General features: G+C 35.6%; 1 protein-coding gene across 3 annotated transcripts in view; it reads left to right on the forward strand.

The window, feature by feature from the left end:
• LOC131675264 (proliferation-associated protein 2G4) overlaps positions 1-27,525 on the forward strand; it is a 651,851-nt gene that overhangs the window by 160,844 nt on the left and 463,482 nt on the right. For all 3 annotated transcript variants that reach the window (XM_058954185.1, XM_058954184.1, XM_058954186.1), the window contains exon 3: positions 11,754-11,916. In XM_058954185.1, coding sequence (XP_058810168.1) covers positions 11,754-11,916 — 163 coding nt within the window. The remainder of the gene's footprint in view (positions 1-11,753; positions 11,917-27,525) is intronic.

A 27,525-nucleotide genomic window follows, 5' to 3' on the forward strand; every position in this document is an offset into this window, starting at 1 on the left:
AAGTTTGGAAACAAAAAGAAGTCGCACGGGGCTAAATCTGGAGAATACGGTGGATGGGGCAGCAGTGCGTAGCCCAATTCGACAAATTTGGCCATGGCGACAGCGGAGGTGTGAGCCGGTGCGTTGTCATGGTGGAAGAGCACTTTTTTCTTATCCAAATGGGGCCGCTTTTTCTGCAATTCGACGCCGAATCGGCCCAATAATTCGGCATAGTACAGCCCTGTGACCGATTTGCCCCGCACCAGGTAGTCGATGTAGATCACACATTGTAAATCCAAGAAAACGGTGGCCATCACCTCTCCGGCCGATGGGGCAGTCTTAGCCTTCTTCGTAGCACTTTCGCCGGGTAAATTCTACTGTTTCGACTGTTCCTTGGTCTCTGGTGTATACCAGTTGCTCCATGTTTCGTCAACTGTCATAAAACGACGCAGGAACTCCTTCAGATTGCGCTTAAACAGCGTCAGACATTGCTCTGAAGTTATCTCACGGTTACGCTTGTTGTCCGGAGTGAGCAAACGTGGCACCCATCGCGCCGACAGCTTTCTCATGCCCAAAATTTCGTGCAGGACATGACCCACGCGGTCTTTTGAGATGCCTACGATCTTAGCTATCTCGCGCACCTTCAATCGTTGATCTGCCAATACGAGATCGTGAACTTTTGTCACGTTATCCTCCGTGGTAGCCGTTTTCGGAGCACCTGGACGTGGTTCTTCAGAAATCGACGTGCGACCACGTTGAAATTCGTTAAACCAATTTTTGACGGTCGCCATCGAAGGAGAAGAGTCACCGTACACAGCATCCAAGCGCTTTTTGATTTCGTTGCACGATTTCCCTTCCAAAAACAAGAATCGAATCACCGGCCGATACTGCTCTTTTTCCATTTTTCATAAATAAACGGTCACACTTGCTTTCACACGCTCTCAAAAATAAACTACAACTCCGATCCGGCTGAAATCTTGACAGTAACCATCGAAAAGGTTGTACTACGTGATAGAATATTTCTTTTGCGAGAGTGGCGCCATCGGGCGGTGAGGCTAACTACTTATCGAACCACCCTTGTAATGTATGATACGTATTTAGAGGCTGCTATCGCAAAACATTTAATTCGAAAAGGTGAAGAATGAGAGCAATAGATTCTTTCGCTATTTTGTTGGCATTATTTCTTAATTAATTCAAATTATATATCCGTATCTTTAAAAATGTAAACTTTCTGTTTCTTATTTTTTATATTTAAATTGGTATCTATGGCAGTAAAGCTGCAAATACCTCACTCACTAATGCTCGTTCTATATGGTGAATTTTCAAAATTGTCTTAAAATTATAGTCTCTTAAAGATAAATGAATACTCTCAGAAATAATTTATTTATAACTATGAAATTATTTCTCAAATTGTATCATTACAAAAATGCATTTCGAAATCAAAGTTATGAAAATTAAGTTATTCATCCGAAAGCAAAAACACAATGAATAGTTATGACGTAAACCAAGATCGATTTTTCAAGCAAAAAATATGAAAGAAAAATTGAGTCTTGTACTAAAGGAAAATAATCCTTACCCTAAGGCATATATAACGATGTACAACGTTTAAAAGACAGAAATATAGAGATGCTTTAAAATCTTAAACAAATTTCAATTTAATGACATGAATTATCAGATAAAAATATATATAATAGTGCTACATGGAACGTAGTAGCAATGATCTGTGCTGGAGTAAGGTGCACGGAGTATATTGTTTTTTGCAAAAAAAATTTCACCCTGGAAACGATGGCCATGTATCAGGATGACCCTCAGGTCGATGGCACACCATTTCTGAGAAGGTGCACCAGGTATATAATGTGTTCATCGAAAAACCTCGGCTCGACCTGGTAACTCAGGTTGACGAGACACCTTCCCCAAGAAGGTGCCCTAGATATATAGTGTTTTATAAGAAAAAAAAAAGATTCACCCAGAAGACGATGTCCAGGTGTCAGGGTGACCCTCAGGTTGACGAGACATCGTCTCCAAGAAGGGGCACCTGGTATATAGTGTTTCGCAATAAAAAAAATATTACCCAGGAGACAATATCCAGGCGTCAGGGTGACCCTCAGGTTGACGGGACATCATCTCCGAGGAGGGGCACCAGGTATATAGTGTTTTGCAAGAAAAAAAATTCACCCAGGAGACGATGTCCAGATGTCAGAGTGACTTTTCGGTCTATCAGATAACGTCCAGGAGGATGGACACCTAATGTTGAACAAAGTGGAGAAAAATTATCAAGACTTCCCTGAAGAGAATGTCCAGGTGCCAGGGTGACCTCTCTGTCGATCAGGCAACGCCCACGAGGATGTGGCACCGAATGCAGTAACGAGGAGAAAACTTTTGCCCATAGTATTTGCCAATATACGAGGTGTGTTCAAAAAGTACCCGGAATTATCGTTTTTCCAAAAAAATATTTATTTATTCGTTTACATCAATGTGGTCCCCTTCAAAGTAATCCTCCCCAGATATAATACACTTATGCCAGCGTTTTTTCCAATCTTCGAAGCACTCTTGATATTCACTTTTTGGTGTGTCCTTGAGCACTCTCAGCGATTCGGCCTTTATTTCTTCAATCAAGGAAAAACGCCGTCCTTTCTTTGGTCTCTTCAACTTTGGGAACAGGAAAAAGTCACACGGAGCCATATCTGGTGAATATGGTGGTTGGGGCACGACTATGGTATTGTTTTTGGCCAAAAAATCTCTCACAAGCATAGATGAGTGAGCAGAGGCATTATCGTGATGCAAAAGCCATGAATTGTTTTTCCACAATTCTGGGCGTTTTTTTCGTATTGCTTCTCGCAAACGGCGCATAACTTCAAGATAATACTGTTTATTAACCGTACGTCCATATGATAAGAACTCCTGATGCACCACGCCATGGTAATCGAAGAAAACAGTGAGCAAAACTTTGACATTTGATCGAACTTGGCATGCTTTTTTCGGTCTTGGCTTATCTGGGCTCTTCCATTGGGACGATTGGACTTTGGTTTCGATATCATAACCATATACCCATGATTCGTCACCAGTTATGACCCTTTTGAGTAAATCTGGGTCGTCGTTGACGTCATTCAACAGTTCTTGAGCGATGCTCATGCGACGGTTCTTTTGGTCAAAATTTAGCAATTTCGGAACAAACTTCGCTGACACACGTCTCATGCCCAAAACGTTAGAAAAAATTTCATGGCACAAGCCAAGCGGTATACCAACATTCTCAGCAACTTCTCTGATAGTGATTCGACGATTTTCCAGAACAATTTTCTTCATTGCTTGAACGTTTTCATCAGTTGTTGACGTGCTTGGGCGTCCAGAGCGAGGCTCGTCATTGGCATCTTCCCGGCCATCTTGGAACAGTTTGTACCACTTGTAAACAATCCTTTGTCAAGCAAAGATCAAAGGAAATCCTTTGATCCATATTTTTCGATAGCAAGAAATCGCCGAGCACGCAAAACATTTATAACCTTTACGCCTCTCACAACCAAACAAAAAATGCTATACACTTGAAACTTGGTACAGATGTTCGGGAAGAGTGTACCAACATAACAAAACAAAAAAATCGATAATTGAAAGTACGTTGCCCGTGAAATTTGAAAAGTCACCTTACTTTTTGAACACACCTCGTATGTGGCGGTTACGCCAAGCTTAAGTCAGCTGGCACAAGATGGCAGCACTCATCAGTCCTCGGTAATACGACGGCGCAAGCAAATGCTCGTTCCTCGCAGCGAGTTCGCGTAACAGCAGTCAGTCTCTCACCGGCGCTCGAGGCAGTTGGTGACGCTCTTGCCGGCTCCTCGTGGCAACTACTTAGTTGCTCTAGCGCTAAGAGAGTAGCTCATTTTAGCCTATACTTAAATTCCTACAGCTCAGAACAATAAATGAGTGTAAATAGAGATTACATACAGTCTACTGTAATCTAGTCAAGTAAAATTCAGTCTAAATCAACACACAGTGTAAATCATTTCCCCAGCGTGTGAAGCAACCTTCCATATATACCCAAAAGCTTCTGATGCGCTGAATCTAAATCTGGCGTCACAATTCGTCCATTACCTCTGGTTCTCGAGATATCCTAACCTAAAAGTGCACAAAATACTGTTTTTCGCTAATTTTGAGGCTACGTCACACCTTGAATAATTTTTTTTGTCTAAAATTAGAAATACGACTTTAAGTGTGACTTTTATCCTTTGAAATATTTTTTCTAAACCTGGAAAATCTTTTTTTTTCTCTGAGATATCGTTATTTGAAGTTTTCTATTTTAGTGATTTCGAAAAAATTGATTTGTGAAGGTCAAGGGTTCTTGCCGTACAGGTTACAGGATCCGTAGGTTAAGAAAATTGGTATGTATGGGTCCGGATTTCCTAACAAGCAGGTTATAGAGCTTGTGAATGGAGCAATTTGGGTTGTAAGGATTCAGGGTTATTTCCGTACAAATTACTAGGTATGTGTGTGAAGGAAATCAGGTTTTAAGGGTCCAGTGTTACTGCCAGTGGAATACATATGGATAACTTGCATCCAAATTTAGTTTTTTCAGCTTGAAAAAAGACTGAGTAAGAATTCCTGGCATTTAAAATCACTCTCGAAATCGCTAGAATACAAAACTTGAAATAACGATATCGTAGTGAAAAAAAGAGATTTCCGAGGCCTGGAAAGAGGATTTTAAAGAGTAAGAATTACATTTTAAGGTGGTATTTTCGGTTTGGAGAAAAAAAATTTATCCAAGGTGTGTCATAACCTCAAAGATAGCCAAAAATAGTGTTTTTGCCACTTTTAGGTTAGGATATCTCGAGAACCAGAAGTAATGGACGAATTCTGACGCTGGATTTAGATTGAGTGCATCAAAAGTCTTCGGATAGACTTAGTCACATGTTTTTTTGTCTATTGGCCTGTGTTATTTTTGAAATATTTCATACATAAGGTGCAATTTCTATCCAGCTCGTAGATTATAATGCGAAATGCAAAAAAATATAACGATCAGCCTAATGACTATTACGAACTAAATTAACCCTATTTATCTGTAAATAACCATCGAAATGCTGGAAAAAAGAGTCGTTTGATTGCAAGGTATCTTCGATCATCAATTGAAAAGAACCGTCTTGGTTAAGCATGTAGACGGGCGCATGAAGCCATTTTAAAGCTGTGAAAATTCACTATAGTAAGAACAATAATTTATAGTAATAGCAGGGATTAAATTTTTAAATATCCTGTACTATTGTAGCAATGGCTGAGAGTATAGCATTCCTGGAATTTTATTTTGATCCAACAGGAATGTTGCCCTCATAGACTGCAAGGTACACATAATCAGAGATTAAATTTTAGAATATCACGTCATAGAAATCAACTGTGTAACTAAGAGCAATGAATTCGCAGATTAAATTTTTTTTCAATCACAGAATACAGAGCACTTTAAAATCAACTTTTGAATTTTTCTGGGGGTAACGATCGCAAAGTACAGCGATTTTGGATGTTTCATTGTTATTTTCTTGATTTTATTTAATTTAGTGTCATTTTTTCAGTTCAATTACGTTTCCACTTTTCAATGCATATAAAGTTGTTTATTTATGGAAAAGTAATTAACTTTTAATTTCTCTGTATATAAAATAAAAAAAGAAACAATCTTTTCGTATATAATTTTTCATTTTCAGGATTAGGAGCGAAAATGTCAGAATTTATATTAAACTCTACAAAAATGCTAAAAAAAACTTTTTAATATCATTAACAGCGCACATACTTTTGATAAGCATCATCGAATTCCTATTCAAAAAATAGTTCGTCGATATTAATATGGAAATCTATGAGCAGCTTTAAATTCCAAACCATGGCACTCTTAGAATTACACGTAAAAATCAATTTGGAAAACAATTTAATATTTTTGTTGTGAAAAAAACAATTTTTTTTAATAATCAAAAATTATACTTTTGTGTAAAATTCATGTTTACGCATTTATTTACTAATTTAGATTTACGATGAAAGAATTACTTCTCACTATTAAAAATAATTTAGTTAAAAATAAGTATACGCTATGTTAATTTTTATTTGAGAACAAGAAAAGAGGCGGGTTTATTTAATAAAAATACATGTTTTTTCTAATAACGCACTCTGAACTAATATAGACTTCCTAAGCTTTCTTGGATGCAGATTATACAATTTGAAAATATTTCAGCCGTCATTTTTGATAAAAATATTTATTTTATCAGCAGCTTAATAAGTATTTGACGGCTTATTGCACTCATGTTAAAATCTAATAACTCCAGTCAATCTCTTAGCTTATGATTATGCTATCTTCGAATCCTTATTTTGACTAGACCCTGATGATTCTTTTTTTCGACTTCCTTTATACGTAAGTAGATAAGCAATGTATGTTTCAGGGCAGATTTGTTCCTAAGAACTAGGCCGTATGCTTAGCATATATGTATTGTTACGTTTTACGTATGATAAATAAAATACGCAAATAACACAGACTTAGAACTTTATTAAATAGAAAGTTAAAAAGTAGACGTGATGCTTCCAATTTGACGCTCAGACGTCAACTAACTAAACAACAACAACACATTCACTCTGACGTTACCGTGGATACAAACGTACGAATTAGACATTAAAAATTGCATTCGTGACAGTATGTTTCAGAACAGATTTGTCCCTAAATTTTTATTAACTTAACTTCATCATTATTATTGTAACGTGATAAAAAATATGATTGATGTCTATGAACTTCATAATGAGTTATCGACTCATCCAAGACGATACCTGAATGCATGTTTAGAATTTCGTCCATTTTGCTGTAAACAACACACTAATATACAAGATACTTTCCACCACGAGGATCATTTTCGATAACTTTCAGATTTAAACTGTGACGGAAGCAGGTGATGGCGTTTTATCGTGCGGCGCTCCCTCCTCTTCCTCTACTCTCAGCTGACCTAACCAATGTTAGGCGCATTTGAAGAATGCGATTTGTTTTTTTTTGCAGCGACCAATAATGATCGACAAGCCCAAAGAGGGGTTAATGAGGGTGACAACGAGCAAGAAAAGGAGAAACCGAAGAAAGATAGCGAGAGTTAAGGGACCAAGTGCCAGTATTGCTCAATGGTTCACGGCAGACGCACGACTGATTAGCGGCCTCACGTGCCGCCATGAAAATAAGCCGAGAGGGGATGCGTCGAGCGTAGAGAGAAGAAAGAGTTTAGCGGTAGTTAAGGGAGAGTGGTACGAAGGAACAGTTAAGTACGAGGTGTTGAAAAGTTAGAAGTCAGTGATCGAGCGAGAGCAAGGACAATCCGTCAGGTTGGAGAGTCAGTCAGGGAAGTCGTCATAAGCAGAGTCAAGCACGAGAGGTGAGAAGAAGAAGAAGAAGACAACGAAGGACAAGGAGAAGTCCAAGAGGAAGCTGCTCCCCGGGAAGGCGACGCGCCTTCAAGGAAAGGCCTGCCGCTTTCCGCTCATCAAGGAGTCCTGCTGCGTAACTAAGATCAAGTGCCCTTCTAGAGTTTTCTCTCTCTCTCTCTCTCTCAGACGTGGCGGTCGTCCTCACCTGTATCCAGATGCCGCAATAGTAAGGCATTCTTTCGCCAACTATTGCCGCGGTTCTCTGTGCCAGTACTCGCCTCGTTGCCGTAGTAATATCCCACCAGGGAATGAGCTGACTGATTGTCGGGCTTTCATTGTACAGTAGGTTAAGTTTATGCATAGAATATAAAATTAAGATTTGAAATTAACGAGTCTACGCCTTTATTTTTGCTTTCTCTTATTCTAATCCTCTCTCAATTACTTCTCTTTCTCTGTCTTAGCGTTAGTTTCGCGTACGATTAATATATACGCTATGGGATATTATTCAACCGTCAGAGCATTCGCTCCTTAAATCCATCCTTTTTTTAATAATTTGTGCAGACGGCCGTGAGTATAACCCTCTGAGTTGTCCGTCATATTTCTTCGTTATAATATAATTAAAAAATGTCATATTTTCTTTTTTGTTTAGGCTATTATTCAATTGATCAATGTGTAACTAAGAATTAGCGACCGTTCCCGTCTGGATTGCTCGCGGCCGTCCGCACAAACTATTTATTCGGGGATTCGGGAATTAAACGAAGTTCCCACGACTGAATAACGCGTCAAGCATAAACACGTTAAACGCACAGATTCGAAGTCAGGATGAGGAGTGATATAGCGGCGAATAAACACAACAACGGATTAACACACTAATCCTTTAATCGTCAACAATAGGCTACAATACGGCGATCTCGCACTTATACACTACGAGCGACACAATAATAAATCCGAACGCGAAGGTGAATCGGTGGCTGATCAGACTGCCGATTCCCTGTCTAAAACAAAATGTTACAGTAAATGCCCGACAAAACACTTTCCGCAGTTAAACTATCAACGGGTAGCCAGCAGATCTGCCGTGTTACCACCCATAAGCTGGCGCCCAAACACGCAAGAGAGAGAGAGAGAGAGACATGAGAAAAACACGGCACCGACCTCGACCTTCAGCCTCTCTGACGGCTAGAGTGCTCCGCCGTGCGACGTTACTGGTGTGCTCCTCGCTGACCGTCTTGCTGATGTTTGTTGTCGTAGCTGTCTATCTTCTTGCTCGTCCTCTCGCTCGCTCCACAGTACTGCCTCAATCCGTTGTTTCACCCGATAATTGCTGTTATCGTTGTTTCTGCGCCTCTCTGTTGTTCGGTATTGCAGCAACGTCAAAACTACTCGCGCGTGCACCCGCGCACCTCGCCGGTTACCCACACGCACCGGTGCCGGGTATCCTTCGGGACACGGCTGGGTGCGACCCAGCCTCACACTCTAATACTCGTCCGTGCACCGGGCGTGTCTTCGAAAACGAACAGTCGTCGACGAGGTCGCGGGCCCAACTTCGAAAAACCGTGACTTTCGGTTTGATCCGTGCGCGCGACTTCCTCTGTTCACAGCCTAGCAGAGACTCTCCCGAATTTTCCGCGGCGATCCGTAATTCGAGCGCTCTCTCTCTCTCTTTCTCTCTCTTCTTCTTCTTCTGTGCCATCTCCATCGCTCCAGTCGTCAGCTAGGCCCGTGTACAGCACCTCGTAAACAAAAATTCAAGCACGAGTATGTGTACCACACGCACACACTTTCAGGTGGGCGCGGCGCACGGGCATTTTCGAGAGCTAGACGGACGAAATCGGCCTAGCCGAGATTTTCCGTTACGAATGTGTAACTTTTTGGATATTTTTGTGTTTTTTGTAATTACATTCGTAATTTAATATTTCGGCGTTATTCTAATCAAAGTCATGTAAAAAGCCATTCTTGTACGTAAGCGATGATATAATGTCATTTGCGATGTTCTCATGTTCTTTTAATCTCGTCCCTAAAAATCTTTTGCTTCCGCCGTTGGACATTGTTTAAAATGTATTCCTCGAAAAATTATATATAGTAATGAAAAAAATATATTATATTTTCAGAAACCGACTTGATACCTTGTAGCTTTTGATGGAAACTTTATTTTATTCAAGGGTGCTACTTTACACGTGTAATTTGAAATAAAAAAACAAAATGTAACTTAAGTCAAGGTAAAATTCGCAGTTACTATCCCCCAGTACTCTCTTAAAATCTAACTCTTAACATCTAACTCTCAAAATAATTTTTGATTTCGACCTTTTAAGAGCAGTTACTCAGATGAATCACTTTAAATTGGATGTTCAACTTTCTAATGACTTTGAATTTTGTAACAAATCATATTGTACTAAAATTACCAAAGTTGAAATGCAAAAAATTAGTTAGTAACATGAATTTAGATGAAAACTTGAATGAAAGAAAAAAAGTTCAAAAGTTAAATTCAATTAACTGGACGTAATGCAAGTGAAGAATTCGAAATTAAATAATCACTTAAGTACATTGATATGTTTCTTCGAATTTCGACCTTAATTTGACCTTGGTATCCGATCTTCTTAATTTTGTTTCGATCGTAATTTCCCAGTCTTTTCGAATCCGATGTTAAATTTAGGAATTCTTATTTGAAAAAAATACTTTGTTCTTCAAATGATCTTGGAATCAAAGTTTACAATCAACACGTACATGACACGTAGATAGCCCTCACAAGTTTTTAATTTATTAAATATAGAGGGAAATATATGTGTGGGTGTATGTATGGGTTTGAGTGATATATAAATATATATATATATATGAATTTCCACGGCAACTGGATCACCTTTGCGATTAAAAATTTACGCAACCGATTAAATGTTTGATGACTCATCTTGAAGTTTAGGATGCCTCTTTTCTAATACCGTGTCCGCCTTTATGAAATCCAGTATGGTATCCAAATTTTATAAAAAAAAATTTTAAACAATGCATATAAAATTTTTATCCTTTACTTGAAGTGCTATATATGCTATCCAATGAATGGTAACCTTAATTCGATACTGTTATTAAAATGTAGCTATCTCATCACATTTCTATCCTAATCTCAAAAAACTGGTAACATCGTTAAAAATGTATTAAAATCTACGAAAAAAAGAACAGAATTTTTTATCTTTCTTATCCATCTCTTTTTTATATTGATCGAAATCGGATACAAATAAGTCCACCTCCATAATATAAGCAATACGACACTGCTATTTCTAACCTTATAAAAATTGTTTTTAAGTTTACTCCTTTCACAGACTGAAGAGTTACAGCTATGGAATAGAAATACTGAATTCACTGTATTGGACCCCGATTATTGCTGAATCAGAATTCGTTGTTAGATTATCAAAAATCAAGATGGCGAACTCAATATGGCGGGAGACATTTCAAAAATTGTAATATTTTGGAAAATATAAAATACTATATTTTATGTAAAAAACTAAATATAAACTATTTTTGGTGATTTTTTGAGTGCCTGTGTTGTGTCAAAGTAAAAAAATTAAAAATTGTTTAGAATTATACGACATGTACATATTTATTTTTCAAAACTTTGCACTTTTTTACTCGAAAACAACACAGCTAATTAAAAAATCACCAGGAATAGTTTATGTTTGGTTTTTTACTTAAAATATCACTGTATTTTTGGATTTCAAAAATCTTACAATTTTCGAAATGTTTTTATTTGCAAAATTTTGAAAATTTAACCGGGATTCTGATTCAGAGGTAGTCGGGGTCCTATACAGTGAAGTTAGTATTCCTATCCCATAGCTGTAACTCTTCGGTCTGTGAAATGGTTAAACTTGAGATCCATTTTTATGAGGTTAGAAATAGCAGAATTGTATTTCCTACATTATGGAGGTGGACTAGCTTTTGTTGGATTTCTCTCAATATAAAAAAAAAGATGGATACACAAGATAAAGAATTCTGTTCTTTTTCTCGTTGATTTTAGCAAATTTTAACGATTTTACTAGTTTTTTGAGGTTAGAAAAGAAATGTTATGATATAGCTACATTTTAATAACAGTATCGAATTAAGGTCACCATTCATTGGATAGCATATATAGCACTTTAAGTAAAGGATAAAAATTTTATATGCATTGTTTAAAATTTTTTTTTATAAAAATTGGATACCATACTGGATTTCATAAAGACGCACACGGTATTAGAATAGAGACATCCTAGGCTTAAAGATGAGCCATCAAACGTTTTAATCGGTTACGAAAATTTTTGGTTGCAAAGGTGATCCGGTTGACTTGAAGGTCCCATATGTATATATCGCCAAAGTTAAACAATAATGATTATTATTAAATTAACTGATATAAGTGGATAAAATTTCAGTTTTTTAATATTTTCGGAAAATTATTTCAGTGACCTTGGTGCGCATCTGGATGGTTTTATAGCAGTTGTAGCTCACACTTTAGTTGTTACAATTCACGATGATCAACAAATTACTGGACGGAAGGCAGATGTTATTCTAGCTGCTTATTACGCATCACAAGCAGCTTTAAGATTATTGAAACCAAGTGTTGAGGTTAGTTATGTGCCATAGCTACCTATGATCATTTTATAAGGGTTATATATGTGCATTATGTGACTATAATATCAAAAATTCTATTAAATAAAACATATAGAATATTACCATTAGGTAGAACAGTTCATCTCATGCTAAAAGCTTTAAACATTAAATTCAACAAGTTTTTATTTTGAGAATACGTGTACAATTTTATCAAAATAGTTGTGCATGTTATTTTTAGAAATGAATGTATTATAGGTTGATTTATTATTAAACAAAAATTTAGTAGTAATTTTCTTACTATTTTCATTATTAGCAATAAATCTTCATTTAGTTGCCATTAAACATTGTGAGAATCAATAGAATAGGAATATTTTTTTAAATGTGAATCCAGTACAAAGATTTGAGAAATAGTAAAACTCAAATTTGTACTTTAACTTGCACAGTTTATGTCTGTAATATAGAAAAATAAGTTAATAAAGAATTATAAACCATGTCATTTCTTCAAATGTTTGTCAATAGACAGATGAATACGAGGTGTGTTCAAAAAGTAAGGTGACTTTTCAAATTTCACGGGCAACGTACTTTCGATTATCGATTTTTTTGTTTTGTTATATTGGTACACTCTTCCCGAACATATGTACCAAGTTTCAAGTGTATAGCATTTTTTGTTTGGTTGTGAGAGGCGTAAAGGTTATAAGTGTTTTGCGTGCTCGGCGATTTCTTGCTATCGAAAAATATGGATCAAAGAATTAGCATAAAATTTTGTGTAAAAAATAAAATAAAGTGCTCCGAAACACTTGAAATGTTGACGGTGGCATACGGTGAAACTGTTCTGAATAAAAAAAATGTTTACAAGTGGTACAAACTATTCCAAGATGGCCGGGAAGACACCGACGACGAACCTCGTTCTGGACGCCCCAGCACATCAATAACTGATGAAAACGTTCAAGCAGTGAAGAAAATTGTTCTGGAAAATTGTCGAATCACTATCAGAGAAGTTGCTGAGGATGTTGGTATATCGCTTGGCTCGTGCCATCAATTTTTTTCTAACGTTTTGGGCATGAGACGTATGTCAGCGAAGTTTGTTCCGAAATTGCTAAATTTTGACCATAAGAACCGTCGCATGAGCATCGCTTAAGAACTGTTGAATGACGTCAACGACGACCCAGATTTATTCAACAGGGTCATATCTGGTGATGAATCGTGGGTATATGGTAATGATATCGAAACCAAATTCCAATCGTCCCAATGGAAGAGCCCAGATGAGCCAAGACCGAAAAAAGCATGCCAAGTTCGATCAAATGTCAAAGTTTTGCTCACTGTTTTCTTCGATTACCATGGCGTGGTGCATCAGGAGTTCTTACCATATGGACGTACGGTCAATAAACAGTATTATCTTGAAGTTATGCGCTGTTTGCGAGAAGCAATACGAAGAAAACGCCCAGAATTGTGAAAAAACAATTCATGGCTTTTGCATCACGATAATGCCCCTCCTCGCTCATCTTTGCTTGTGAGAGATTTTTTGGCCAAAAACAACACCACAATCATGCCTCAGCCACCATATTCACCGGATTTAGCCCCATGTGACTTTTTTTTGTTCCCAAAACTAAAGAGACCTATAAAAGGACGGAGATTTGTAACGATTGAAGAGATAAAGACTGCATCGCTGGAAGAGCTCAAGGCTATACTGAAAAGTGCTTATGAGAAGTGCTTTGGAAAGAGGATTGGAAAAACCGTTGGCATAAGTGTATTGTATCTGAGGGGGATTACTTTGAAGGGGACAACATAAATATTGATAAATATATAAATATTTTTTCTTAAAAATACAAAGTCACCTTACTTTTTGAACACACCTCGTATAATCATTTTCTAGAATTATAATTTTCTCCATTTGGTGATATTATTTACTTTGTCTATGAAATAATTCAATTTGAAATATTAATAAGATATTGAATCACAATCTACGTCACGTTTTCCTTACGATAATAAGGGATCTGGATATTTAATTATTTCGAAAACAACATACTCTCCCGATCAAAACTCTTAGCCCATCCAAACGCAAAATTACTACTGTAACGTTTGATCCTTATCCTATGTTATCTAAATAAATAGTTCGGACTCTAAGATGTATTGATAATCGCGTTTCCGAGAGTAAGCAAGAAGTTGACACGTAAAAGTACTTTGTGTTTTGATATTGTTACGACCATCGAATAGCGAACATAGTGTTATCCACGTAGTTCGCTGCTTCGATGGGCATGAAATACAACTAACAAAAATAAATAAAAAAATAAAGATAAATAAATAAAATAAATAAACTAACTTGTAAGTACTGTTGCATCTATCGAGGAAATGACCGACAGCCCTGTAACGATACTTAGTTCAATTTCTAGGCAATATTAATTTTGAAAGAGGAGATAGTCTAATGCTGCTTTTTTTCATACGAGAGAAAGTCTTATGAGTTGAACGCTTAGATTATTATATAGGAAAAGAATAACAGGCTAACCACTGAATAATGAAATTTGATCTCAGGAAATAGCTGAGTCTTTATTTCAAATAGTGCTCGCTCTGCTAAACAAGGCAGGATTGTAAGTCCTCTTACCGCAACGACCAGCGAATTTATACTTGCGAAAACGACTCCTTTTTACGCTTGGTAGTCCCTACGATGTTATTTTTGATGTTCGTATAAATTTTGCACAGATTTTGTCGCAAATTGCTCACTTGAAATTAAAAATTAGTGACTTAAAACATCAAGTCGAATTTTTTAGTGTAAATCGCTTTTAAAGGAAAAACCGCTTCTTAAAGTGATTAAAATTAGATAAATGAATAACGCGACATTTACAATAAATTTATGGAAAATTTTTACATCAAAAACTCACTCGTAATAAGCGGAACATTATTCAAAATAAAAACCACCAAATTAACAAACCGTTTTTGAATAATAACGCAGGCCGACAAAATTTAAAAAATGGAAAAACCCAGAAACCAGACAGTACGTTCCCAAACGTTTTTGGTGCGCTGAAACCGAATCTGACCTCAGAATTGCTCCATCACCCTAGGTTTTCGAGAAATCCTAACCTAAATGCTCAAAAAACACGATTTTTCATTATATTTCGCGTAGTATTACGTCGTAAGCCAATTTTATTTTAAAAAACGAGTAATGCTATCTCAAAGTACTACTCTTACCCTTCAAAACCCTTTTCTCAGATTTAAAAAATCTTTTTTTTCCATCGAGATATCGTAGATTGAATTTGAGTGATTTAGCGATTTCGTTACAGCACGAAATAGTGGCGAATTTCTGAATAAGGAGTTATAGTGTAATTATATGTTTTTTGGATCACTGAATCCAAATTTAACGTCCGAATGACTCTATAATCTCAATTCCCTTAACCCTAGAGCCCCATAACCTGCAACGCTGTAACCCCCGACCCTCACACCCCAATTTCCTTAACCCTCGAGCCCTTTAACCTGCTACGGTATAACCCCCGACCCTCATACCCCAATTTCCTCAACCCTCGAGCCCTTTAACCTGCTGCGGTATAACCCCCGACTTTCATACCCCAATTTCCTCAACCCTCGAGCCTTTAACCTGCGAATCTATAACCCCCGACCCTATCGAGGGTTAAAGAAATTCGGGTTTGGTGGACGGGGAATACCGCTGGGTCAATGGCACAACGATAGACGTCATTTCTGCGGTAAAAAAAGGTAGAAGAATTTGTGTCTGTGATAGAAAAATTCATATCCAACTTACGTATACAAGTACAATTTACGTTTACATACAAGTGTCTATAACTTGCCAAATCGATCAGCTAGGATTTTTAATCTTACATTTTTCTGGTCTACTAACGATGAAGAAAGTATCTACGTTAGCAGATATCGGATTCACTTAGGGCCTACATTCCTTACTTGGGATAACCGTGTATGACATTGCTCGAAAACTACAAATTTTGGTGCTTCGTTCTTCATCCGTCTTAGGGATCGTGTTTGAGCGGCAGACTAACGGATAAGTCACTAGAAGTGAATTTTTGGTATTATTTCTTGTACAACACTGCATGCAGTACTTTCATTGAATTTTATTATAACTTCATTTTTCAGAAATTTTATCATTACCCCATTCCGGTATTAGAATAAGTTTATAATATTATTCGTGTTTTAACACTGCTCGAAAACTCCAAGTTTTTGTGTTCTACTCTTCATCCGTGTTAGAGATCGTGTTTGAGCGGCAGGCTAACGGAGAAGTCACTGGATCGTTTCATAGTACGAGGATGGGCCAATAAGTCCTTAGAAAAAGATAGAAAAATAATTTTTTCTAGTAGATTTCTTTATTTTTCAACATAAACTCCTTTTAGCTCAATACAGTTTTTCAGGCACCCTTCAAGTTTTTTTAAGCCATCAAAAAAAAATAATTTTGAAAGTTTCTTAAAATAGCCATTTGTTTGTGTTATGACCTCCCCGTTCGAGATGAATCGTTGTCCGGCAAGCCATTTTTTTCGGTTTGGGAATAAAAAATAGTCACTAGGTAGTCCGGGAAAGTAAGGTCGAAAAATCTGTTAACTATCAAAACTTTCCCATAACTGATTTTTCATTTTTAAATGAAAATATATTGACCCAGCATCACTCTCCTAGATTATCTAATAATTTCCACTGGAGCTTGCGACGCAGCTTGCAAGCACAGCTCAGATCACCTAAAATTCAAGTGATTTATGCTCGTGTCATGTCTGGATGTGTTCTTACAAAAAAATCGTAGAGATGAAAATTGAAGCAAATCTTATGCTCTTGAAGGTGACGTAAATAGTTTTTTCAAAAAAAAATTTTCCGATCTTAAATTTTCCAAAAATTGAAAAAATTTTCGAAAATTATATTTTTGGCTGGTAATTATAAATAAAATATTAATATCGAGGTTAAAACATAGATAAACATAGAGGGCAAACTTCTAAAAATTTACATTTTTTCAGATTTGGAAAATTCAAAATGGCGACTGCGCAAATTGGAAACAAATTTTTTTTTCAATCGCGTCAAAATTTATGAACATTAACGATATTGAGAAACGATTTGTTGCAATCGGCAGAGTGAAAGTTATATTTTTAAAAATAACATAAACAAAATTTTTTTTACATAATTTTTTAAAACATTTACCGAAAATAAAAATTTTTCCATCTAGTTTTTTCTCATTTTGGCGTTGAAAAATTTGTTTAAAATATCTTTTCACGCTATAAATTTGTTTGTCTTCGATAGACAAGTATTTTGAAAAAAAATTTTTTTAGATGCGATTTTTACGAGCTGAGATAAACAAATTCAAAGTCTGTTAGATACTCTGATAATATTGATTGAAATTTTCAAATTTTGATCACTTTGTTAGGTTGTCGAATCTCAACTCAACGTAAACACAATTTTTAATTATTCTCCCGTCAATGAGTCCATTCAAAAGAGAACAGTAATCCTATAGTTCGCCCGGCCAAACGGTGCGGCGGCAGCTGCTTGGCGTTGTGTCCTTTTACTTCAACCCAATAAATTATGTGTATAAGCACTGGCTTGATCGCAGATAAGGAACAAGTGAATTGCCACATTGCAATTGAAATAGGCTCCGAATTAATGAAAGAAACATACGGCAACAATTGGAAAGATATTAAATTACAACGGAAAAATCGAGTCGTGACTTTGCAAGGCTACAACACTGACAAGAAGAAAGATGAGCTTTACTATTCCAAAGAATTTGCGTGTGGAAAAGAAACGACGAAGATATGCAAAAGTATTTAGAACACGAGTTGGCCCCATACGCACTGTCGATTTTTGATGAAACTGGTATGCGTAAAAACAAGAAATCAGATTTTTATGATTTTTTTACGCTAGAAGTCAAACCTCCGACATTCAAAGACTCAATATTTATTATAGATGGTGGTTTTTTGTTACATCAAGTGGTTTGGAATAGGAATTCGACGTATGAAAAAGTAGGTGATCAGTACGTTAATTATATCCAAAAAAATTATGCTGAAAATGGTAACACTGGCATGACATATTTTGATGGTTATCCTGAAAGTGTGAATGATCGAGGAACAAAAAATGTAGAACGAATCCGGCGAAAAAAAAAGTGTACATCACCTGCGTATGCTGTTACTGATGATAGTCCAACAATTAACCAACGCAACTTTTTAAGCAATGATACGAATAAGAACAATTTTATTTAGTTATTGAAAAGAAAACTTGCCAATGCTGGATTTTTGGTAAACCAAGCAGAAGAAGATGTCGATGCCGAACTTGTTCAGTCGGCTATAAACTATTCCAATAACTATTTATTTGCTTACATCGTTGCTGAGGATGTAGACGTTATAGTTATATTAAGTCAGCTGGCTCATGAAAAAACTAATATTTACTTTCTACAACTAGGCAAAGGTAAAGACGCGAAAAAATTTTATCGATGCGACAGCTTCAAATATCCAATGCTTCAAAATTACGTGTCACTGTTACATGCCTTTAGCGGCTGTGATACCACGTCTGCTTTTTATATCCAAGGTAAACTCAAATTCGTAGATCTTCTTAGGAACAACATGCAACTGCTCGATCAACTAAAAATATTTTACAACAGTACAGCAACGAAAGCTGAAGTCGAAAAAGCTGGCACAGAATTTATAAAATATGCATATGTGTCGAAACCAAATCACAATGAATCGTTAAACATGCTACGATTTACATGTTTTTTAAAATCTTTAGCTAAAAAAACTTTTAATTTAGCAACTTTGCCACCAACGGAAGATGCAATGAAATTCCATTCTTTCAGAGTGTTTTATTAACTCCAATTGTGGGATAAGAATAAAACCATTATTGACAAATTGAAGCCTACCGACTGGGGTTGGAAATTCATTGATAATTATGGCCTCGCACCAGAAATGACTGACGACGTACTTGTACCCGACGAATTATTGAAAATTATTTCGTGTTTTTGTACCACAGGGTGCTTTACTTCCAGGTGTGGTTGTAAAAAAGTTGGCATACATTGCACGATATTATGTAAAAATTGCGAAGGCAAAAACTGTTGTAACATCGAAATTGTAAGTACGGTACTTGACAATGACAAGGATGATAATGAAACTCTGAGTGGTGAACCGAATTTTGATATAAGTCAATTAGTCGATTGTGAATTTGCAATTGATAGTAGCAATAATATCGATGAGGATTTGTTTGCTAATGATAATGACGAGGAAAATTGTACAGAGCCACTTCCTCAGAGACCAAAAAGGGCGAGAATTTGTAGAAAATAGATGTAGATTTTTAAATAAATATTATTCTTAGTATCTACGTTTCGAATTATGTATAATATATATAATAAATGGATTTATAGATGTAAATTATAAATATCATTGTACCTTATTTCTAGCAATATGTAATGGTTGATAATAACCATACTATTAGCAAACCACAAATGCAAAATTTTTACAAAGAAAACCAAAATAAAAGCTTGAGCTTCGTTCAACTGCGAACGAGCGCTGACCCCCCACCACAACGCCAAGCAGCTGCCGCCGCACCGTTTGGCCGGGCGAGCTATAGGATTACTGTTCTCTTTTGAATGGACTCATTGACGGGAGAAAAATTAAAAATTGTGTTTACGTTGAGTTGAGATTCGACAACCTAACAAAGTGATCAAAATTTGAAAATTTCAATCAATATTATCAGAGTATCTAACAGACTTTGAATTTGTTTATCTCAGCTCGTAAAAATCGCATCTAAAAAAATTTTTTTTCAAAATACTCGTCTATCGAAGACAAACAAATTTATAGCGTGAAAAGATATTTTAAACAAATTTTTCAACGCCAAAACGAGAAAAAACTAGATGGAAAAATTTTTATTTTCGGTAAATGTTTTAAAAAATTATGTAAAAAAAATTTTGTTTATGTTATTTTTAAAAATATAACTTTCACTCTGCCGATTGCAACAAATCGTTTCTCAATATCGATAATGTTCATAAATTTTGACGCGATTGAAAAAAAAAATTTGTTTCCAATTTGCGCAGTCGCCATTTTGAATTTTCCAAATCTGAAAAAATGTAAATTTTTAGAAGTTTGCCCTCTATGTTTATCTATGTTTTGACCTCGATATTAATATTTTATTTATAATTACCAGCCAAAAATATAATTTTCGAAAATTTTTTCAATTTTTGGAAAATTTAAGATCGGAAAATTTTTTTTTGAAAAAACTATTTACGTCACCTTCAAGAGCATAAGATTTGCTTCAATTTTCATCTCTACGATTTTTTTGTAAGAACACATCCAGACATGACACGAGCATAAATCACTTGAATTTTAGGTGGTCTGAGCTGTGCTTGCAAGCTGCGTCGTAAGCTCCATCGGAAATTATTAGATAATCTAGGAGAGTGATGCTGGGTCAATATATTTTCATTTAAAAATGAAAAATCAATTACGGGAAACTTTTGAATTTTATTTTTTTACTTTCCCGGACTAAGGGGCCAAATCTGATGAATACGGTAGATGGTCTACTAATTGGAAATTTAATTCCTTAATTTTAGCCATTGAAACTAAGCAAGTGTGCACTCGTGTATTGTCTTGTTGAAACAGAATTTTTATTTGTTTAAATGAGGATATTTTTCCTTTATTTTCTCGCTTTACAGGCCCAACAACGACGCATAATACTTTCCGATAATTGTTTGTCCTTTTTCTAACTATTCTATGAAATTCTACTCTATGAAATTTTACAAAAAAATGACTACACATCGATTTTAACTGCAGAACCAACCTATTGACCAGCAGATTTAAGCAAGCAATCAGATCTGAAAGACTTTGCAATTGTAAAAGGAATTTATAAAAAATATTTTGAAGCATCGTCTTGCTTAGACTTAACATCATACCACACTCGGGTACTAATCAATTTATCAATAAGAATACATCAAATTATAAACACATACAAAAAAATTGACCAGAAAAAATATACACAGCTTATTAACGAACGAATTACATGTAACATTCCCCTTAAAACAGCCATCACCATCGAAAATAGTATTAAAAAGCTTAACACATTTTTAACTGAAGCATTGGACGAATGCTCCAATAATACAAATAGACAACATGTGCAGAAATACAAAATACACTCTCAATAAAATTACAGACAAAATCAAAGAAAAGAGGCAATTCAGAAGAAGGTACAAATAACTAGATCAAGTCAGGATAAAACAAATTTGAACAAAGTAACAAAAGAATTTCAGAATTTATAAAAGAACTGTATGAAGAGAAGAATATACAAAGGTAGAAAACATTCAAACCACTGAGTCCAACAGAAGCAACTGACTACTCGCTCTGGAAAGCCACTAAACGACTTCAAAGACTAACTACGTTCATTATGCCTATAAAAAAAACCTTGCGGAAGGTGAGCCAGATCAGATAGCAAAAAACAATTCGTCAGCGAAAATACAGAAACATTCCCCAAGCATCTAACAAGTAACGCTACCCAACCGTTACTCACCGATCAACTTTGCACATCCATAGAACACTAAAAAATATGGAACCCCTATTTTTTCATTTTCTCGGAATTAGCTTTTAAGGGGTAGAAACCACCCCTAGCAAATGATAAAGGCGGAAACCTCCATGAACAAAATATAAAAAAAAATATATATATATATCATACAAACTCATTCTTCCAAACCTACCCACAGAACCCACTCAAACGAAACATCCGCCTTACCCCAAATCTTACCCCTTCTCCAAATCATCCCATCCCCTTACCCGAACATAGAGCGTCCAAATAAACTAATTAAACATTTTCGTCTTGACTATACCACTCTCACGTAAATCAATAAAACCTTATTATCGCTTCCATATAAACTAACCCCATCACGACCACCTACCTACCCACCCTGGATAGGCTTTCAAGGGGTAAAATCCAACCCCAGATACTTAAACCCAATTTCCTTGATCCCCGAGCCCTGTAACCTGCGAGGCTATAAATCCCAGACCCTTAATCCCAATTTCCTTATGAGCCCTGTAACCTGCGAGGAACTTGAACCTTGGAGGTCATTTTAACCCATTAACGTCCAAAATGTCAAAATTTCTTGCACGTTTTCAAAGTGATTTTTTCCTATGTAATTGGCGTTGAAAAAATTCTTGAACCACATATTCTGATGTAAAATTGCATGCTCTTTCAGAATCCGTTGCTAGAATCATGATAAAACTCACAGAAAAAGAGATATGCTCGATTGAAACATAAAAAACACCTAAATTTTCGAAAAAAAAAATTTTTAGGATTTTTTTTTGAAGTGTTACGGTGATGATATCACCTTGCGACCGTGATCAAAGGTGATCATGGGATTTGAAGTTTAACAGGGAATTTTTTTGTTTACCTTGAACCATCGCTTCTTTACAAAATGGCGGAAAAAACGAATTTTTTTTTTTTCAATCTTCATCAACTTTTTTCTCAAAATCTATGGTCTTTAGAAAAAAATTCATAAAAACAAAAATGCCTTAGAATCGCTCGAGGAACATCCTAAAATTTTTTCAGAATTTTTGGAGACATTTTTGAAAATTCCATTTCCCAAGTTTCCCGGAAAATCAAAAATTGTCTCAAAAAATTCTGAAAAAATTTGAGAATGTTCCTCGAGCGATTCTAAGGCATTTTTGTTTTTATGAATTTTTTTCTAAAGACCATAGATTTTGAGAAAAAAGTTGATGAAGACTGAAAAAAAAAAAATTCGTTTTTTCCGCCATTTTGTAAAGAAGCGATGGTTCAAGGTAAACAAAAAAATTCCCTATTAAACTTCAAATCCCATGATCACCTTTGATCACGGTCGCAAGGTGATATCTTCACCGTAACACTTCGAAAAAAAATCCAAAAATTTTTTTTTTCGAAAATTTAGGTGTTTTTTATGTTTTAATCGAGCATATCTCTTTTCCTGTGAGTTTTATCATGATTCTGGCAACGGATTCTGAAAGAGCATGCAATTTTACATCAGAATATGTGGTTCAAGAATTTTTTCAACGCCAATTACATAGGAAAAAATCACTTTGAAAACGTGCAAGAAATTTTGACATTTTGGACGTTAATGGGTTAAAATGACCTCCAAGGTTCAAGTTCCTCGCAGGTTACAGGGCTCATAAGGAAATTGGGATTAAGGGTCTGGGATTTATAGCCTCGCAGGTTACAGGGCTCGGGGATCAAGGAAATTGGGTTTAAGTATCTGGGGTTGGATTTTACCCCTTGAAAGCCTATCCAGGGTGGGTAGGTAGGTGGTCGTGATGGGGTTAGTTTATGTGGAAGCGATAATAAGGTTTGATTGATTTACGTGAGAGTGGTATAGTCAAGACGAAAATGTTTAATTAGTTTATTTGGACGCTCTATGTTCGGGTAAGGGGATGGGATGATTTGGAGAAGGGGTAAGATTTGGGGTAAGGCGGATGTTTCGTTTGAGTGGGTTCTATGGGTAGGTTTGGGAGAATGAGTTTGTATGATTTATATATATATATTTTTTTTTTATATTTTGTTCATGGAGGTTTTCGCCTTTATCATTTTCTAGGGGTGGTTTCTGCCTCTTAAAAGCTAATTCCGAGAAAATGAAAAAATAGGGGTTCCATATTTTTTAGTGTTCTATGGATGTGCAAAGTTTCATTCTGATCGGTGAGCAACGGTTGGGTAGTGTTACTTGTAAGTTCAGTATTCCAACCTTATGAAAGAAAAATCTCAGAACAAGAAGAAGAAATTCTATTGGAAGAATATAACACCCAAGATAACGCGCCAATAGCACCGATTAAAATAAAGGAAGTATGCCAATTAATCACTCTCATTAACAATAAGAAAGCACCTGGCTTTGATCACATTATAGGTCAAATGTTAAAAAAGTAACCTGTAAAAGCAATAAGTTACGTAGCAATAGTTTTTAATGCATGCTTTCGGCAATGTTTCTTTCCAATTCAATGGAAAGTAGCTGAAATTATTTTAATACCAAAACTCGGCAAAGACATAGAATTAGTGACATCATACAGCCCAATCAGTTTACTACCCGTAAAAAATGTTTAAAAAAATAATATTAGCTAGAATTTATCCAATAATAATAAACAGAAAACTCATCTCAGACCGCCAATTTGGATTTAGATACAAATGACTGAACAAGTAAACAGGATAGTAACCGTAGCGAGAAAATCCATTGAAGAAAAAGAGCACTGCACCGGCATATTTCTCGACGTTGCTCAGGCTTTTGACAAAGTTTGGCAGGTGGGACTCTTGTAAAAGCTTAAGGGATTTTTTCCTGACCAGCACTACGAGCTACTGGAATCTTACATACAAAACAGATAATTTTAAGAAAAAATAAATAAAAGCTTTCAGTAAAAATGAATAAACAGATCATTTTAAGTAAAAATAAATAAAAGAAACTTTAGTCAATTACTGCAGGAGTACCGCAGGAAACTGTACTGGGCTCAACACTATCTATTTTACACTTCGGATAAACCAAAATTTATATATATTACCACAGCGACATACGCGGATGACACGGACATACTAATATCATATTCGGAAGTAAAAATAGCAACTGAAACTCTCCAGCATTACATAGATAATTACCTCTAAAACTGATTTAACTCATGGAGGATTGCAATAAATGGAAATAAATCAGTACAAACAATATGCAGACTATGAAAGGCTACCTGCCTCCCATCATACCGAATAATAAATATATCCCAAAAAATAACAAAGTAAAATACTTAAGCATCCACTTTGACAGGAGACTAATATGAAAAGAACACATATTTACAAAATGTAAACAATTAAGACTAAAATGAAGAAAAATGTTCTTGCTCATTAGAGAAAAATCGGAGCTATCAATAGAAAATAAATTATTACTTTACAAAGCGATAATCAAGCATGTGTGACAAAGTTATCCAATAATGGGGCGTTACTGCAAACTCGAACATTGAAATCTTGGAAAAATTTCAATCAAAAGTATTACGAAATACAATATGAGCACCATGGTACGTTCCCAATGAAATAATAAGAGACGATAACGATGAAATAATAAAGAACTTGCAGATTCCAATAGCAAAAGAAGAAATAAAAAAATTCTACATAAATTACAATACAAAGCTTTAAAACCACCCAAACAAACTTATCAGCAACCTTTTTAAAACAGCTATCACCAACACGAGGCTCAAAAAATACAAACTGATAAATCAATAATAAAGAAATGTAAAACTAAATTTCATGAACCAATTATAATGTAAATCTAAGTCACAATGTCAGATTACTTAGTGGACTACTCGAGCGCTATTCATGTACTTGTTCGATGTATAAACAAATTTACTTATTGTCTGAACATTAATGACAGATTGTAAAGTTTCTTAGGAAATAATAAAAAAATATATATTTGACAAAATTTACTGATTATAGAAAAAAACAATTACACATGAATGATTTTTATATTATTATAACAAACTACTATAAAGATATATAGAAAAATATTTTAAAAAAACGAAAAAATAGTTATCAATTCCTAAAAGATAGAGAAAGATAAACGTTACAAGGGTCGTTTGAAAAGTCCGTGCAAAGTCAGAGAGATGGCACTACTAGTGCGTATCAAGATTATTTTTAGTTAGTGGCATATCTTGGAAGAGCACACACCAAGTTTTAGACAGATCGGCCAATTACTTTGCGTTTTACATTCGTTTCAATCAAAGAAATCGAGTGGTTGTAAAAAAATGGACGAAAAAGAATTTCGTGTATTGATTAAACATTACTTTTTCAAAGGCAAAACGCCGCAGGATATTAAACAGAAGCTTGATAAATATTATGGTGATTGTGCACCTTCGTTTAGAATGGTTTATAAGTGGTTTCAAAATTATCGGAGTGGCCATATGGGCACAAAAGACGCTGAACGTTCTGGACGCCCTATTGAGGTTACCACTTCAGAAATCATTGATAAAATCCATAATATGGTGATGGCTGACTGAAGAGTGAAGGTGCGTGAGATTGCTAGTACTGTAGGCATTTCGAGCGAACGGGTACATAATATTTTGCACCAACATTTGGACATGAAAAAGCTATCCGCTAGATGGGTGTCGCGATTGCTCACGATTAACCAAAAACGAGATCGTGTGAAGTGTTGCAAGAATGATTTGCAGCTGTTCCAGCAAAGTCCGCAAGACTTTAAGCGTCGTTTCATCACAGTAGATGAAACATGGATACATCACTACACTCCTGAGACCAAAGAATAGTCTAAACAATGGGTTACCAAGGGGGAATCTGCTCCGAAAATGGCGAAGACAATTCCTTCGGCCGGGAAGGTTATGCCGACTGTCTTTTGGGATTCGCAAGGAATAATCTTCATCGACTATCTGGAAAAGGGTAAAACCATTACAGGCGAATATTATTCATCGTTATTGGATCGTGTGAAAACCGAGTTGCTAGAGAAACGTCCACGATCGGCCCACAAAAAAGTCCTCTTCCACCACGACAATGCGCCAACTAACGCCTCAGCAGTTGTGGCCGCAAAACTGATGGAGATAGGGTTCCAACTCGTTTCACATTCCCCCTATTCTCCAGACTTAGCTCCGTCGGACTACAATTTGTTCCCTAATATGAAAAAATGGTTGGCGGGGAAAAGATTTTATTCAAACGAGGAGGTGATTGCAGAAACGAATGTCTATTTTATAAACTTGGACAAATCCTATTATTTGGAAGGGATTAACAAACTAGAGCAGCGTTGGATGAAGTGTATAAGCCTAAAAGGAGACTATGTTGGAAAATAAAAAAGATTTATTAAAAAAAATCAAGCAGTTTTTATTTTTGCACGGACTTTTCAAACGACCCTCGTAAATACGCTATATGTATAAGAAGCTTTATGTATATATTTACAACAATATACATATATTGTAGTCAAGGCAATTGTAAATTTTATTAACAAATCTCATATAAGAATATAAGTTCACAATTAAGAAAAAAAATTTACTCACTGATACCAAAACGACAGTTACACACATTGCGGACAAAATGACTAACTCATTAATTCAAAATAAATAAAATATGCAAGAAATAACAACACTACCAGCAATTTGTGATGTATTCTGTATTAATTCTAAACCAAAAAGTATTCGAATGACATACGGGAACATCAACTATTTAGGTTATAATATTACGTAATGATACTTAATTTTGATACAAGCATTAGAGACAAACATATATTCACCAACTCAATGTATTAATTGAAACAATAACCTGTGTTTGTAGACGTTATAGTTTTTAGAGTCCTATGCAAATGCGACTAACAAGGAAGGTAAGGGAAGTATATGGTATCGACTCTAATGAAACTGTGATATGTTGTAGAGAACTAAAAAATAAGCGACACGTATTCTTTTTATGTGCTAATAAACGGCTTGAAGGGGCGATAACTACACCCAAAATTCAACCCTAAAAACCATTTTTTCGTTAAATCTCCTTGCCTATCAAGAGTTTTTTTCTGAAAACAACTGGTAAATGTTTGTTACTGAATAAAAATATCATACAGCACACCAAGGTCCGCAGGGATGGCATCCCTTATTTTTCAAGAGGGCCAAAGTTATTTTTTTCTTGAATTTTTGTTTCGGAAAAATACAAATTTAATCCAAGGTCAACGAAACTTATATTGTCCTAAAGGACATTAAA

This window comes from Phymastichus coffea, unplaced genomic scaffold (genome assembly GCF_024137745.1).
Source record: "Phymastichus coffea isolate CEN01 unplaced genomic scaffold, Cenicafe_Pcof_1.1 PCOF00018, whole genome shotgun sequence".
Classification (NCBI taxonomy): domain Eukaryota; kingdom Metazoa; phylum Arthropoda; class Insecta; order Hymenoptera; family Eulophidae; genus Phymastichus; species Phymastichus coffea.